This window comes from Cannabis sativa, chromosome 3 (assembly GCF_029168945.1).
Source record: "Cannabis sativa cultivar Pink pepper isolate KNU-18-1 chromosome 3, ASM2916894v1, whole genome shotgun sequence".
NCBI lineage: Eukaryota > Viridiplantae > Streptophyta > Magnoliopsida > Rosales > Cannabaceae > Cannabis > Cannabis sativa.
In genome coordinates, this window is record NC_083603.1 from 7,897,970 (window position 1) to 7,916,715 (window position 18,746).

The window sequence follows — 18,746 nt, forward strand, 5'->3', positions numbered from 1 at the left end:
CATGAGCCAGCTAGTATTCATGTATGTAAGACTCTTTGAAGCTTGAAGTTTCAATATTAAAACGGCTAAATATATTTCCATGCAAAAAAAGCTGTTTCTCTTTTGCTAGTCATAATTACTATTTAACCGTTTTGAGAGGCCATGCAAAATCAACTAAAAGTCAAATGGAAAAAGAAAACTTGCTTTATCACCATTTTGGTTTGAGTATTATTATTGGGTATTAATAGTACCCAACAATTTTTAGAGGTAACATTTTATGATTAATTAGTGATAGATTTTAAAATATTTTACATTAAATTATATAGAACACGATATTTAATTGTACTAATGACACTTACAATGTACTAGACACTAGTGGTACCTTTTAGCATTTCTTTTTTTGGTTATACCCAATTTACCCTTTTTGTTTCTTTCCTTTTTTTTTTTTAATTTTCTTTTCTTTTCTTACTTGTAAAATTAAACAAGTACATTATATGTCACTTCTCACATAAGCGTGTGTCGAGTTTATGACTACCGAACTCTCGCCATTTAGGGTGCAGTATTTTACCGTTTTGCCTAGCAACCTGACACTTGTATTGCTCTCCCACAACTCTATTAATTTCGCAATTTAGGCTGCTCCATTTCGCTCGCCGCTATTATGGGATGTTTATACATATCATTACTGAAAAAGTTACTTTTAACAAGTGAGACTTATCTATATAAAAATAATTGATTAAATTTGTGTATAATTTATGTATACACATATTATTACTCCTATTATGTGTTAATGGTGGAATGGAAATGTAACTCCCTTCTTATTCTTCTAAATAATAATAATAATTAATTGTGTGGTAATTAGCTTTCTACTTTTGAAATAAAAAAACATGATTGTAGAGAGCTTGATATGGCAAACAATATCCCCCTCTATTAATTACTTAGCATATAAGCCATAAGTGATTATGACATGGATTTACCTTGAGAACCGCCCTAAATGCCACATTGCTCAAAACAATTCGAACTATAAACAAATGACACTAAACGTGGATGATTTACCAAAAGTCTTACCATCTCCCAAATAAAAACAATTTCTCTTTTTCTTATTTTATTTATTTCTTTGAAAATATCAGTGTGAGGAAGGGCCTTTGCCTTGCTATATATTTCACCACTTTGGTAAAAGACTCATCTCATCTCTTTCTCTATGCTTTTCACTATATATTTCTCTCACTCACTCTCTTTCTCAACTAGCTATAGCTCAATTTCACCTCATATGTGTGTACTATCAATCATGACTTATTTTCTTCTATATATGTTTTTATTATATGTATATATGTAAATATATATATATGTGTATTTACATATTTTCTGTTTCATTTTTTTGATTCTAATGTATATCTTGTGGGTTTTTCAGGGTTTTTTGAAGAGAAAGTTTGAAGGGAAGATAAAAGAGTTGTTGGTCTGTGTTTCTCTAGCTACCTAAAAGCCAGGTAAATTTTCACTATGAATTAACAGTTTGATTATGATTTTTTTTTTATTATTTTGTTTTTTTTCTGTGATTTTTTTTTTTGGTGTGTGTGTTGTGGGATTTTTAATTTTCTCTATTTTTCTTCTTTAAGATTCATTTCAGATGGTTTCTCATCTCAATTTTTGGTATTTTGTTTGATGTTTTATATTTAATGGAAAAAAAATATTTTTTTATTTCAGCAAATTACAGATAAAAGAGTAAGATATCTTGAAAAAAAAAATTAAAAAATTGAAAATGTATTTAATTTCTGTGAGAGAGAAAAGTAACCTTTTGCTTTGATGATAAAACTCAGCTCAAAAGCATGCTGAGGTATAGGCTATCCATTTATAGTAATACTCAGAGTACAAAGAAGAAAAGAAGAGGACACTTGTCACTCTATTACAGACCAATGGACCACAAGAATAACAGAAAGAAATACTGAAGGCACGATTACATATTGATGGGACCACACAATGCTAAAACAGAGAAAATGGTTAATAACAGAGTAATTAACATCTAACAAAGAGATTACTAATTAATCAGTTTCTTAACACCACCCCTCAAGCGAGAGGGTGACAGTGTTACACCAAGCTTGTCTATAAGAAACTGAAAACGAGAATGAGACAATCCTTTTGTAAAACAATCTGCAGTTTGGTCTGATGATGGCACATATTGAATGTTGAGTTTTTTCTGCAAGACTCTATCTCGAACAAAATGAAGGTCTACTTCAACATGCTTTGTTCTAGCATGATAAACTGGGTTTGTTGCAAGTGCACTTGCACTCAAATTATCACACCATATCACTGAGGTTGTAGGCAGAGGAAACTTAATCTCATTCAGCAGAGATTCAATCCAAATAATCTCTGCTGTAACATGTGCAAGTGCCCTATACTCGGACTCTGTGCTTGATCTTGAGACCACAGATTGTTTTTTGGATGACCAGGACACAAGTGTGTCTCCAAGGTACACACAGTAACCTCCCACTGACTTCCTGTCATCTGGACAGCATGCCCAGTCAGCGTCTGAGTACCCTGTTATACCCAGATTGTTGATGTGTTGTATGTGCAACCCATGGTGTTGTGTCCCTTTCAAGTACCTTAGAATCCTTTTTGCAGCACTGAGATGTGCTGTTGTGGGACACTTCAAAAACTGGCTTAGCTTATTTACAGCATAAGCTATATCTGGTCTGGTGTGCACAAGGTATTGCAGGCCTCCGATTAGACTCCTGTAGTGAGTTGGATTATCCAGAACAGTTCCATCGACTATAGAAAGAGGCTTACCAGCAACCATTGGAGTTGGACAGGGTTTTGTATTCAACATGTTGAATTTATTCAACAACTCAGCAACATACTTTCCTTGAGTGAGATACATCCCTGTACTGTCCCTGTAAACTTCAATACCCAGAAAATAATTCAAGGCTCCAAGATCTTTTAGAGAGAAGGTTTGATTTAACTTGACAACAAACCTCTGAAGTTCAGTAGCATTGTTACCTGTGATGATAATATCATCAACATACACAAGAGCCATAATAATGAACTTTTTGGTTCTTAGTATGAGGAATGATGTATCTGCCTTTGAGTGATGGAAATCCCACTTAATCAGAGTCTGTTTAAGCCTATCAAACCAGGTTCTTGGTGCCTGCTTCAAACCATATAGGGACTTTTGGAGTTTGCACACATGATTAGGTCTTTTAGGGTCTACAAAGCCTTCTGGTTGTGTCATGTAAACAGCCTCTTCAAGTTTCCCATTCAAGAAGGCATTATTGATGTCAAGTTGCCTAACTTCCCAGTTGTTTGTGACAGCAATTGTGAGAACAATTCTAATTGTAGATGGTTTGATTACAGGACTAAAAGTCTCTCCAAAATCCAAGCCAGGTCTTTGATGAAATCCCTTAGCTACAAGGCGAGCCTTGAGCCTTTGTAGAGATCCATCAGCATTGTACTTTTCTTTGAACACCCATTTGTTGCCAACTACATTGTATTCTGGTGAAGGTGGAACCAGAATCCATGTTTTGTTTTTAACCAGTGCCACATTTTCATCTGACATAGCTTTTGTCCAGCCCTTATGTTTCAAAGCTTCAGCAACAGAGATAGGTTCACCTGCACTGTCTTCCCATTGTGTTTTACTCAGGTAAATTTTTGGTTTGAAAACACCTGATTTCGATCTTGTTGTCATGTGATGACCAACCTGTGGCATTGTTTCAACTGTAGGTTCTTGATTTTGATCAGTATACTGTTGCTGAGAATTAAATTGTTCATCTTGACTGTCCAAGACAGTAGTGTTGGCAGGATCAATATTTAAATCGACAAAAAGATGTCCAGTAAGATCTACCTGACTTGTGTGTGATGATTCACGTTCCTCTTCTGGTGTTGATGCAGTAGAAGCTTGTGGAGTGCTTATACCAGTAGGTGGTTCTGAATTTTGAGGGACATCAGGTGGGCTATCTTTTGTCTGAGACTGAAAACTTGGTAAAGTGAACCAGGTAACTGGTGTTGTGACATTAACAGGTTGTTCTTTCTGATGTGTATTGAGGAATCCATTTTTAAATGGGAATTCATTCTCATTAAAAATAACATTCCTGGATATGTACAAACGACCTGTTGAACTTAAACACTTATATCCTTTGTGATGTTCACTATAGCCTAGATTGACACATTTAGTTGAATGAAACTGAAATTTATGGTTTTGGTATGGCCTTAGACAGGGATAACATGCTGTACCAAAAGTCTTTAAAAAATTATAGTCAGGTTTCTTTGCATACAGCACTTCACAAGGAGATTTTCCATTTAACACAGGAGTAGGCAGTCGGTTTATGAGGTACACAGAGGTTTGAAAAGCATCAACCCAGTACCTTAATGGCATATTAGCTTGAGCAAGAAGTGTCAAGCCCATTTCCACAATATGTCTGTGCTTTCTTTCGGCACGACCATTTTGTGCAGAAGTATGGGGACAAGGATGATTAAAAGCTATGCCACATTCATTAACAAGGTTAGCAAAAGCCTGATATTCTCCTCCCCAATCAGACCTGAGTTGTTTAATCTTAGTGTCAAATTGATTTTCAGCTAAAGCTTTGAATTGAATGAAAGCACCTAAGGCATCAGACTTGTTTTTCATAGGATATAACCATGTATATCTGCTATGATCATCAACAAAATGTATGTAATAACTGAGATTAGTGTTGGATTTAATAGGTGCAGGACCCCAAACATCAGAGTGTATTAACTCTAATGGTGCTTTAGCTCTGCTGTTTGAATTTTTAAAAGGAAGGGAGTGAGATTTTCCAAACTGACAAGCTTCACAAAACTGCTGTTTTTCATTCATTGAAAACTTTACATGTGCATTGTGTAGCACTTGACTCAAGACTTTGGGAGATGGATGGCCTAATCTCCTATGCCACACATCTCTTTTGGATACAGAAGTTTTAGAGCTACTAACATTAGACACTTCAACAGAAGGACTCAAAACAGTATTAACAGACTCGACAGTAGACTGGACATTTTGTGCAACAGCACTTAGGGCACTTGGAGTAAAACTAGAAGTTGTATGTGGACTTTGGAACTGGTACAAGCCATCCTTAAGCTTCCCCTGCAGCACCACCTGTTTTGTTTCCATGTCCTTCACAAAACACAAGTCAGAATAGAACTCTATGTACACTTTATTATCAGAAGTCAATTTAGAAACACTGATCAAGTTCTTAGTTATTTGAGGGACATGTAGCATGTTTTTCAGAATTAAATCCTTCCCATTACTAGAATGCAAATAACCAGTACCCACATTGTCAATTGTGAGCTGACTACCATCACCAACAATAAGTTTTTCATTACCTCCATAGGTGGATTTGTTGCTGAGATTGTCTGCATCAGTGGTGATATGATTGGTAGCTCCACTATCAGCATACCATCCCTCATGATCAACTGTTTCTGGTGTGGCTATGAATGCTGCAGGATCTTTCTTCTCTTGTCCAGATCCACCTTGTCCAGTGTTTGGTGTTGACCCCATGTAAGTCTCATCATATCTATTGTAGCAATGAGCTGCAGAATGACCATATTTTCCACATACTTGGCAGGTTGGTTTTGAATTCCTGCCTCCACCACCTCTGCCTCTTCCTCCACGGCCAGCATAGTTTCCTCTTCCATTTGACGAATAACCTCTGCCTCCATAGTTCTGATTGTTGGAGAAGCCTCTCCCTCGACTGTTGTTGTTGTTGTTGCTGTTCTGCTTTTGTGAAAGAAGAGCTGAGGGTGATAATGTATTTCCTGTGTTTTGATTCTTTGATGAGCCAATTCCACCTAACCTTTCGAGTTTGCTGTCAAAGCTCAACAAGGTTTCTTGCAGTTCCTGCCATGTAACAGGTGTTAGATTATTTTTTGCCTCAATAAGAGCCACAATGGTGATGTATTCAACATCAAGACCACTCAGAACATTTGAAACCAGATGACTCTCTGGGTACGGATCTCCTGCTAATGCTAGCTGATCTGACCAGGATCTCTTCTGTCTCAGGTATTCAGCCATTGTAGTTGAACCCTTCCTGGTTGTTTGAAGCATTGTTCTCAGATCATCCATTTTAGCTCGTGAATGAGCTCCATAGAGATTTTCTAAGGATGTCCACAAGGATCTAGCAGTAGCACATCCCATTACCTCTGTGGCTATGGCTTCTGTCATGGAACCATAGAGCCACCCCATAAGCAATTGGTCATACACAATCCATTGCTCATATTCAGGATTCACTTGAACCCCAAAGCCAGGTTGACTGTCTCCAGCTGCAGGACCTGCTGGAACATACTCAGAAGGGGCATTTTTCAGCCCATTGATGAAACCATCTAATCTATGGCCTCTGATTATGGTGGATACCATAGTTTTCCACAACACATAATTATTTCTATCAAGTTTTAGAGCAAAAGGCTGAGAGAGTGTGTTACCAAACGGTGAACTCGAGAATCCACCAGTGCTGAAATGAAAACCAGAGGAATGGGCTCCATTAACAGCTGGTGTGGAGCTGGTCTGATTCTGTATCCCTGGATCTGCAACATTTCCTGACGAATTGTGACTGTTGCCTGTCGACATGGCTGCGTGAGCAGAACGGTAAGCTCTGATACCAAGAGAGAAAAGTAACCTTTTGCTTTGATGATAAAACTCAGCTCAAAAGCATGCTGAGGTATAGGCTATCCATTTATAGTAATACTCAGAGTACAAAGAAGAAAAGAAGAGGACACTTGTCACTCTATTACAGACCAATGGACCACAAGAATAACAGAAAGAAATACTGAAGGCACGATTACATATTGATGGGACCACACAATGCTAAAACAGAGAAAATGGTTAATAACAGAGTAATTAACATCTAACAAAGAGATTACTAATTAATCAGTTTCTTAACACTGTGGGTTGAATAGACTGTATAAAGGAACCAATTATAGTATTTCATTTATTCTTTTTCTTCATTTTCCTTTACTAGTTAATAGTACTATATGTGTTTTAGGAGTTATATAAATATATATGTTATTTTATAAGAAAATTATTTAGTAGAGGAATTTTCTGTACCTGGTCTACATAATTTTTTTTTTTTTTGATATATTCTTCTACATAAATTATAACTCAATTATTTTATATATGATAATATATATTATTGTAAATATTAAAAAAGTTAACTTTATTAAGATTAGAGTTCAAACTGTTAGTTGCACGAGTATTTATTTATTATTGTATTTTGAACTCTATTTTTTATACTATAAATTATTTAAAAAAAATTTAAAACTAGTGAGATGTTTGCGATAATCACATGCAATCTATAATAAGTGTAATCATATTAAGTGAAATCTATATTATTTTATAAAAAAGTTATAAGTTATTTTTTTTGTACTTTTATTTTACATGATACAAATTTTGGTTTGTGTCCTCTGCCCTTGCTTAGAATTTTTCTCATAAAGTGGAGTTTCTTTGAGACTTTTTCTCTTAAAAAAGGATTGGAAAATTTTAAGAATTATCTATTCTATATAAAGTGTGGTTATGTAACAGAATTTTTTGTATAAGGATGCTTTTTTTAGTTTCTACGTTAACTTTAACAGAATATCCTACTACTTAACAGAATATTCTTTATTAATTTTATAATATTATTATATATATATTTAAAAATAAAAATTATATATATAAATAAAAATTATATGATATTATTATATATATAAATAAATTTTTATTTTAACTTAAAATACTTAAAATATTATTGATATTTTTAATCTTATTTTTAGATTTATTGGTTTTACTTTAAATTAAAATAAAATGAAAAACTATGTAAATATTTTATATAAAAAAATTTAAATTTAAAATATTATAAAATTTTTAACCATATTTTTAACTTTATTATTATTTATTTTACATTTTAAATTAAATTCACACACCTATATTTTTCGTAAAGTTTGGAAATAAAAAACTTTTTTATCAAAATTAATACCCTAACTATTTATTTAAACACCCTTATAATAAGTAAATTACAATATATGCATTACCAGATACTTTATTACCTAATTAAAAATTACAATATATGCATTACCAGATACATTACCTAATTAAACAAAATTAGAAATTTTAAAAATATATATAATCACATTCAAATGACACACTAATGTAGTAATAGCTAAAAAAAAATTCTCAAAGATCAAAATCTCAAACTCTATTTCAAAAATTAAGAAAAAAAAACATTACCTAATTAAAAAAAATTAAACATACATATATTACACTTAATATCACCTTATTGAACCTAATTAATATACGTGCATTTTGCACGTAGCATCAACCTAGGATATATAAATATATGTATAAATATTTTGAGGAAAAATTAAAAATTATATTTATATTATATTAAATGTGGCTATACAACAAAAGTGTTGTTTTTTTTTTCTTTAAAAAAATATTATAATTCAAATTTAAAAATCATTAAATATATCTATGTTATGTTAAATATGTCTACATAACATAAAGTTTTTTATTTTTAATATCAATTCAAATTTAAATCTATTGCACATATTTAAAAAAAAAAAAAATCTCTCTATTATCATTTTTTACTAAAAGAATATATTTTTATTATTATTATTTAAAAAAATAGAAAAAGTGAATAATATTTCAAAAATAATAAAAAGTATTATAATAATTAAACTAAAATTATAGTTTATAACAGATTTTTAATATTATTATATTTTCTTTGTATAAATAACACTTAAATTAAATATTTTTTTAGTAAAAAGTATTTTTTATTGAATAACATAAAAGAAACTAATTATATAATTAAATATATATATACATAATTAAAATAAAAACTAAAAATAATATATATATTGTTTGTTTAAATATCTAACTTAATTATTGAACTAATATATAGAAATACTCTAATTACTTCAAATCTTATAAAAAAATATTAGTTACTCTCAATATTTTACAAATTAGTATGAAAATGTCTCTCAAAATTAGATTTTTTCCAAAATTAATACCCTAACTATTAATTTAAACACCCCTATAATCATTTAATTTAATTTTGTTCAAAATCAAGTTTCTAATATAAAGGGGGACATATGTTAAAAAAAATAATCTAAAATGGGACATTTTATATTAGCTTAAAATTAAGTATGTATATATTATAAGTGTATCTCAATTAATCGTTGTTATTATTATTATTATTATTATTATTATTATTATTATTATTATTATTATTATTATTATTATTATTATTATAAATTTTAATGACACTCATAACATATAGATCCAATTATTAAAATTTTACTATGAAGTTATAATTTGATAACTATTAGTGTAAATCTCATAAATTATTCACACATAAACAATGTGTGATAATTAATACACACAACTTCTTTTTTATATATATATATATAAATATATATATATATATATATATAAATTTCAATCATACTCATAACATTATATCTAATTACTAAAACCCTTATATTTTCATTTTGTGTTTGATAATAAATTTTAATTAATTGTCATTATCATTTAGAAAGGCATCTAAATATATTTATATATATATATATATATTCTAAGAAAAAACCTTATTAATATATAAATATGGAGGATTTTGATGAATATATAATATTTTATGTATCATATATATATTATTTTTTTCTTAGGATGGATATTGTATGAATAGAAAAATAGATGGTGTCTGATGAGGTGTCCTAAAAAGTAACTACAATTTTTTTTATTATTAATTGTTGAATTGATTTATATTATACAATGTAAAAACTCAATATATATTAAACAATATTTTATCAAAGTACATATATGTACAAATTAAATTCCTAATTAATTAGGTATTGATAATATTATACACAATTTTGCAGGAAATTTTGTGGTTGAGCGAGAATGTGCTTGACGAATAATGATATGTTTTCTAAGGAGAAGGCACTATTATATTTCCCTCTCTCAATGAGAAATATTAATAATAATAATATTGACAATCAAAATGATACTGCTCCACTAGAACTGGGATCAGTAGTTCACTCCAATTTTAATAAAGCCAACAACAAAATAATAGTATTGGATGATGGTGATGATGAAGCTCTCATCTTCAAAGATTTTCGATGGTACGTAATATATTTATATAATAATTAATATTATGATTTCTTAATTATATTTAATTAACTATAGTTTGGATTATTAACTAATATTAATATATATATATAGTAATGGAGGTGATACTGCTTTTACTGCACCTCGACGTAGTGGGCGATGTATTAAGGGACCAAGAAGCACATTTGGTGAGAGAGGCTCTATCTATCGTGGAGTTAGTAGGTATAATAATATATATATATACATCTCATTTTTTTTTATTTTATTTTATATATTTATATATTGGAAATTTTTTGGGTGAAGCCTTCAGATTTTGATCTTAATGTATGAGTGTTTTTTATTTTTGGTATATAGAGAATTTAAAAACATATGATGGTGTTATAGATATACTAGGTATCTAGCCTCTTTTTTTTTGGAAATTTTGAATAATTTTTTGTGTGGAAAATATAATTCAAAAACATATGATTGTCCGGGTGCATATTTTATTTTACAGGCATATTTTGAATTTTATTTTTCGACACTACAAAGTATTCAGAATTTTTTAAAGACGGACATAATGCCTATTATAACTCTAATATATTACATTATATGAAGAAATTGGGATTTAATTTCATAATGAACGAAAAATAGGAAATGCTTCTACAATGGTAGAAGTGAAAGTGAAAAGTTTGTTATATATAGACCACATGAAGAGTATATATATATATGATGATATATATTATATACTTACCATGAAATGTATAAAATATACAACTAAATATGTAATGCCCTACAAACCACAAGCTATTTAATTTAACTAGCTAGAGAGAGGACCCAAAATTTATGAAGAGGGGTATAAAATTAACTTTATGAAATCGCTAATGAATTATCATGAATCACCAATTACAAATAGCTTAATTAATCATTTGTAAGGGGACTCACTTCATCAAAAGTAATGTTTCCAGCCAGCTAAGTTTTAATATAGTGAAATAATGATACAAGAGAATACAAATTAAATACAAGATCTATTAAAGAATATGATCAGTTATTTCACTAATTATCAATAATTTTGAGATAGAACCACATTTTTTTTTGCTAAATCAAACCAAATTAACATTTATCAAATTACCAAAATTTTATAATGAGTTAAGACTTGTTAATTATAATATAAACATTACTATAAATAACGAAAATATAATTATATAAATAACGTCATACTCTCTCTCTAGATCTATATATGTTTCTAAGGTCTTTTGATACTATAATTTTATTGAATTAATGAAATATATTTTTACCAATAGGTACGGTGGACGTTTCGATGCATTTTTGTGGGATAACTCCAACCCAAGTGTGAAATCAAAGACAAGTAATTATTATAGTATATATTATAAAATTATTATACTATTTCATGTATATATTTGCATACACATTCGATTATAATTAATTACATGTGACTAACTATATATTATTGTTTTCTTCTTTTCCGATTCATCTGATATTATTGGACACATAGTTTATGTGGGTAAGTAATGTACCAATTAATTAGATTGTTTTAATAATTATTGCACCTAATTATTTATATAAATACAAATATATTAATTTACTAATTACAATAAGAAAATGCTAAGGGTCCATATATAGTAGAATATAATTTCAATCCAACTAATTATTTGGCATTTGAGTTTTGTACAATTCATTTTAGCTCAAACACCACAATGGTAAATTTAAAAATAAAAATTAAATAATTTGTGTTGTTGATCGGAATAAATTTGCTAAAATTATATTCAATCTCATTATTATTATTTTTTATTTTACATATTAAATAATTTGGTGTAGCGGGAGGATATGAAAAAGAAGAGGAAGCTGCGAAAGCTTTTGATTTAGCTGCTCTTAAGGTTTGGGGCAAGAACGCTCCTATAAATTTTCCGGTATGCATTTTTTCCCATTTCGGGACCCAAAATTTACTACTAAATATATTAAATATATAGAAGGATTGTTATAATTTTCTTATTTTATTTTTTGGTGTAATTTTAATTAATGGTTACATTTCGTCCACAGATATTTATATTTTGTAAGGTTTTGTCCGCATATTATTATTTTGAATAATATTTTTTTTCCTTTTTATAAAATAATGCACGTTGCTGAAATAAGTATTTACAAGAATATTTATTATTGAACTGGTTATATGTAAAAAAAAAATATATATTTAGATATGATATATGATATAAATAATGAATTGAGTAAAAAAAAATAGTCGTTGCCCTAAAATGAAAATAATAAAAGTGTAGTTCTGGGCACCTCAATATTTGAAAAACTTAAGCTTAAAATGATTTTTAAAAGTTACTCTTAATATATATTTTTTAAAAAAATTATTTCTCACATTATTTTGTATTTATTTTAATACTAATTTAATTTTATTTTCATAATTTTTTTTATTACATCATATATAATTTTTTTTATTTTTACAATAGAATTTTCATAATTTTTTATTTTTATTTTTTTTGTTATAATATTAAAAATAGAAATATTTGCACCAACAACTATTATTATTAAATTATTTAAGAATTTACCCTTACCTATTTTAATACTCACAATTTAGGTATTTCTTTTTGATAGGTATACCAATGTATATTTATTGCTTCTCTCTCCTAAACTCTGCCTACATGCTAGCTTTTTTTTTTTCTTCTTTTTCTAGACAGTAGCTTTTTTTTTTTTTTAATAAAAATCTTATTTTTTCAAAATAATAGTAAACTAGGTTGATTAAATATTTTTTTTTTTTTTTACATTCTATTCTTTTTTTTTTTATTATTTTACATTCTTTTTTGTTTTTTAATCTAATTAGTAGTTTTAGAAAAAAAATAATTATATGTATCAACGTGAATTGTATTTATGAAATTTTCTTAGACCATTTTATTGTTTTAAATACCGCTACACGCCTACTAAAATTAAAAATTAACCATATGTTTTTCTTTTACATTTTATTGACTCTCCTAGTTGATATGCAATCATATTTTTTTTTTAAAAAAAAATTATGTGAATAAACGACACAAATTGTTATTATTCTCACTTTCTTTATTTTTTTTTTATTTCTAAAGTTTTTTCAGCCACGCAATTTATTATTTGGACACAAAAATTACACTATTATAATCTATTTTTTAAAGTGATCATTTTGACATGTTAGAAGCATATATTTTTCTGCTACAAAAAAAAAATGACTAAAATTAAAAGTTAGACTAAGGTTTCTTAAACAACAAAATAACACACTATAATTTAAAATCTAAACAAGAAATTATAAGTCTCCTCCAATATTTATCTTTTTACTTTTTTTTTTTCCTTTTTGTTTACTTCTTCTTTTTCTGACATTATTATCTTCTTCATTTATTTATTAATTTGTTTTTTTTGAAAAAATCTTCTTCATTTATTATTATTTTTTTATTATTCTTTTTCTCTAAATTTATTATTTCTCTTATTTTTTTTATTTTTCCTCTAACATTTAGATATCTCTCTTACATTTTAGTATGTGTTAAAAGAAATTTTTTTGCTCCTTTTTTATATTTTGTAACAAAAAGTAATAAAATTTAAAATTTAATAAACTTTAACATATCAAGTAACATCATAACTTAACTTAAAGTCTTTTGTTATTTTGTATTTAAAAGTTAAAATATAGTATACTAATAATAAACTTATTTAATAAAAAGAATTTAATATGTTAATAAAAAAACTTATAAAGTTACCAAATAGTATCTAAAACATAATAGAATTAGTTACAATATGAAAATTATTATATATATTAATTTTAAAGTTGTCTGATCAAAATAAGCAACCAAATGTGTATGAGAAAAAAATTATCTTGAATTAATTTTTTTCTAATAAAAAGTAACTAATTGATATATTATTTACATCAAAAGCAACCAAAAGGTTGCTTTTTTTAAACTTTGCAAAATACTAAAATTTCTGGAAGCGAGATTTTTTTATTTTTTTCAATTTTCGGTAATTATTTTATATTTCGGTATTTATACTGACGTGGCAATCGGTATTTGTGCAAATAATTTTCTTAAAGGTATTTTTATAAATAAAATCAATTTTAGGTATAATATTGAAAAGACCCCTTAAAAATATAAGTTATTTTTGCTTGGTAGTAATATTTTTAAAGAATATGATTTATAGAAAAAAAATTATAAAGAAAAAACTAATATAATTAAAAATACATATTTTATATAAAATAAAAATTATTAAAATGAGATGTATTTATAAATTTTTTTGAGTGCAAATAAAACTCATTTCCTGCCATTAAAGGTAAATTTTCTCTCAATGTGTCTTAGAATAGAAAAAAAAAAACAAAATATTTTGATCAACCCAGTAAAATATATGTAGATATAGAAAGAATTATTAAAAATATAATAATTATAAATTCTATATTATATGATGTATTTATAATTAAATATAGATTTTTTTTTAAGAAATATAACCTTTGGCGGCGCGTTTCGATGTAAAGCGTCTTTAAAAGTTACTTTTTCTAACAATGTAGTAGGTTATAATAAGTATAAAAATGACTTAATAATTAAATTTTATAAATTATAGTAGTTCCCCTGAAAAAATTAGTGGCACATTTTGTGTAAATAAATTTTCTCTTGATTTGTGTTTTAGAACAAAATAAGTACGTTTAAGTTAATAAATTCATCATATCATATATGTTGGTTTCATGACTAAACGTATATTTTTTTTTAAAGAAATATAACTTTTGGCGGCGCGTTTCATCTAAAGCCTCTTCAAAAGTTACTTTTTCAAACATGCCAATTAATTAGTAAATCAAGTACTATAATTAATTGATATAATATTAAGTCATTTTTATAAATATATGTACAAATAATATGAAGAGAATTAATTAATAAATTAATATCATATAATATATGCCAAAACTTATAATTAATTAATTTTACATTTATATTTTGAAAATAAAAACAATTTGGATCGACACATTTTCTTTTTAAGTGCTATATAAATACGACTTTTAGAGGCACACTTCATGTAAAACATCATTATAAATATTTTTCTTAACATTTTCATTATTTTTAATGGTTGGTTTCGCGTAAAACATTATTAGAAATCATTTTTCTCTAAATATATTTTGGAGGAGATGAAGCTATACAAATATTTAATGATATGATTACATTTAAATCTTACATTAGAAAGTGTTTAATTAATTAATTAATTAATTATGTTGCATATATATATATATGCTTAATCTTGGTGCAGATAACTAACTATACAAAGGACATAGAGGAGATGGATTCCATGAGCAAAACAGAATACTTGCTCTTAATTAGAAGGTAATTAGCAATTAATTTTATTAATTAATTATTAAATTAACAGAATATAATATATATATATATATTTTGATTACTATGTCATTTCAAGCTATTTTAATATTATATATAGCTATAATTAGATCATTTTTTTTAAAATGCTTTAACTAGATCAATTACTATATCAATTTATTAAATAATTATAAAATTACTTAATTAACTTTTTTGATTAATTATTGTAAGCTAGCTAGCTTAATTAAACATTGAATTAAGTACATTAATAAATACAAATTATTTCAGGAGAAGCGATGGCTTTGCCAAGGGCATATCTTGCTACCGTGGAGTTTCAAGGTATATATATAATATCAAATATTTATTATATATAATTCTATTAATTAATTTCATATTATATATTGGATAAATTAATTACTTCTCTGTTTGTTTATACTCAGATTGAGCAGGAACACATGTTGTAGGAAATGGCAATCCAGAATGGGGAAAGGAAAGGGAGTTAGGGGAATTTATCTGGGAACATTTGGTAATTAATTAATTATTTTTCCTTACAAAAATCAAATTTACCCAATTAAATCTTATTATTAATTAATTTTATTAATTAATTATGTTTTAACTTTTTGGGTTATTAATGTCACATAATTAGGCTAGCTATATTAGCTATATTTAAGATTGGGCTTATTTCTTCAATTATTATTTAAGAAACTATAATTAATTAAGTGTTGTTTTGGTTCCATTGACTAATTAATTAAATTATGAATTAATTATGATCAGAAACTGAAGAGGAAGCAGCGAAAGCTTATGATGTTGCAGTGATAAGGTTGAAAGGGTTGACCGCAGCTACAAACTTTGACCATAATAACTATGATCTCACAAGAATTTTTCAGAGCAAATTTCTTCCAATTGGCAAAGGAGCTTCCAAGAAGTTGAGGATGACTAATGTTGATGATCTTCTTCGTCGTTTCAAAGCTAATAAAAAATCATCACATAAAAGAAAACATACAAAGAAAAGCAAAAACAACACCAAAAACAAGAAGCACAAACTCAACAACTCATCCTCATCATTAACTTCTTCTACCAAAAAACAAAACTCTTCTTCTTCTTCTTCTTCCTCTTCTTCTGTTCCAAATTATTCCAACCAAAACCCTACCACCTTCTCCCTTGTTAATCATCAGCTCATAGGGTTCCAATCTGATCATCATCATCATGAGTTCTTTGATGTTAATAAACTATTTGATGATTTTCATGAGCCAAATTACCCAGTAGCTACCTCCACAAACCCTAGCCCTAGCTTGCTTGATCAGTTCTTGGCCAGTATTGATGGAGAGTATAATAATAATAATAATAATAATAATAATAATAATAACATCATGAATAACTTGGAGTCATCAAACCCTAGGCCTACTGCTACTACTACAGATCAAGCTGGACAAGAGGTGGCCATGGATCATGATCAGATGATGATGAATAGTACTTATTCAACAGACGATGATTTCATTGATCTTGATAACTTCTTTCTTGATATTAGTAGTGATCAAGATTTCCTCAGCTTCCTCCAAAACCCTATATAGCTAGCTAGGGTTTAACAGTGATCATCAGTTTGGGAGATAGTGACTTTGATCATCATCGTTAGGGTTTCGTGGCATATGAAATAAAGCATTATATATATAGTTAATTTTCCCTTTGTTAAGTACTGAAATAAAACTACTAATTATGAACATTTTATTAATTGGGATAATTTTAATTAATGTTGATGGTTTGTAATATATATATGTCGGACTAAATTGAAGAGCTTTCAGGCTTCTTCATATATTATATATGTTAGTTAAATGATGAATGATGATGATCACTTTTTTCATTTCTATATTTATATATAAAAATCAATGAAACTATATAACTGTTTTTAACAAATCTTAAACATTGTTTCAGAACATAATACTTATCTCGTTTGGTGTTTCAAAAAGAATAATAAAATATACATATATATATGTGTATTTTTATCGGTTTGTAAGTAAATATTGAATGTATCATCAGTTTTTGCCCACTTAAAAAAAAAAAAAATGAGATATCATAAATTTTCAGCTATAAAAACTTCACAACTGTTAAGTAATGTATGTACGTATTTGCCGAAAGTGATTATGTCTTTCACAAAAAATACAAAATAGAATAATTGTACTATACTAAAGTATATTTCGGGTTTGATTATTAATATGGTAAAATATCTAATTCATGATGATATACTTCCTTTTTTTCCTCCTCAAATTTGACAACATATCTCAGACAATTAAATTATATTAAATAATGCTGTATAAGGAAGAAAATAGTAAATGCACAGAGATATTATTACTACAGCCATAATCCATAGTATTTATGATGTAATCCATTGGAAATTAAACCTTTTCAGATTTTTTTTTCTATTATAACCCAAAAAAAAAAAAAAAAGAAAAAAAGAAGAAATGCTTTAAACGTGTGTCTCCCTCCTGGAAGAATATGAAAAAAGATGCTCTTTAATTTTCGTTGGACGGCCACATATACATATACATATATGTTTATGTGTATATATATATATCATATCACAAGAGTAGTGTTGCAGTTTCTTAGCTTTTTTTTTTCACTTCTAACTTTTTTGTGCTTTAAAAAGAAGGGCCAAAATTGAGCAACAAGTGCAAAACCTTATTGCTCCTTCCAGGTAAGAATCAATAATTTAATAGTGAGAATTTCATGTCTCCAAAATCTTCATTTCTACTTTCTTAATTTCTTGTGGGTTTAATTTCTTTTTTTTTTTTCCCTAAGAATTATTCAATTCAATTCAGCTAGAAGGGCCTTAGATTCTAATGAAGCTCTAGTATATACTTCAAAAAAAAAAAAAACCTTTTTTCTTCACACAATTTAACTTGAGTACTTTTCTTCACAATCTAAAATATACATGGATTTTTTTTTTCTATGATATTTTAGGTATTATTTTTGTTTTAAAATAATGACCCTATATATTGCTCTTTTATATGTGTAAAAACCAGTTCTGCCAATATTGTATATGGAAGAACTAAGAAGTGCAAGCATGTGTAGTTTTTTCTTGATCTTTCTTTTTTCCCTTTAAATTTGTATGGTGTAGGAAATTAATTAGAGGACTTAAAATCTTTAATTATTATACCCTAATTCTTATTATCTAATGGTGGTCTGGTCTTATTGTGTATAGGAAAAAACTCTTGTGATTGATGAGTTGTGAGCCCTAGCTATATTAGCTATATTTATATAATGGAAATTTTCAAGTCAAGTAGCTCAAAGAGCATCAACAGCAGCAACAATAATAATAATAATAATAAGCAACAGCTCCATCCAGTCAACCAAGCATTTGCTGATTTTGAAAATGATCACACACCAAATTTTAAGCT

The 18,746-nt window shown here is 27.7% G+C and overlaps 1 protein-coding gene and 1 long non-coding RNA gene across 2 annotated transcripts; both read left to right on the plus strand.

Moving 5' to 3' along the window:
- The first annotated feature begins 879 nt into the window (after positions 1-879).
- On the plus strand, positions 880-10,065 carry LOC133035412 (uncharacterized). The gene is made up of 3 exons (XR_009686634.1): positions 880-1,248; positions 1,388-1,463; positions 9,829-10,065. It is a non-coding gene; the product is annotated as an uncharacterized LOC133035412 (long non-coding RNA).
- A 1,802-nt stretch (positions 10,066-11,867) lies between these two features.
- Positions 11,868-17,222, plus strand: LOC115710954 (AP2-like ethylene-responsive transcription factor PLT2). The gene is made up of 5 exons (XM_061111284.1): positions 11,868-11,964; positions 15,293-15,366; positions 15,643-15,693; positions 15,795-15,880; positions 16,129-17,222. Exons 2-5 carry the CDS (start codon positions 15,323-15,325, stop codon positions 16,923-16,925), a joined length of 978 nt encoding a protein of 325 aa, XP_060967267.1. The 5' UTR covers positions 11,868-11,964; positions 15,293-15,322; the 3' UTR covers positions 16,926-17,222.
- The last annotated feature ends 1,524 nt before the right edge of the window (positions 17,223-18,746 follow it).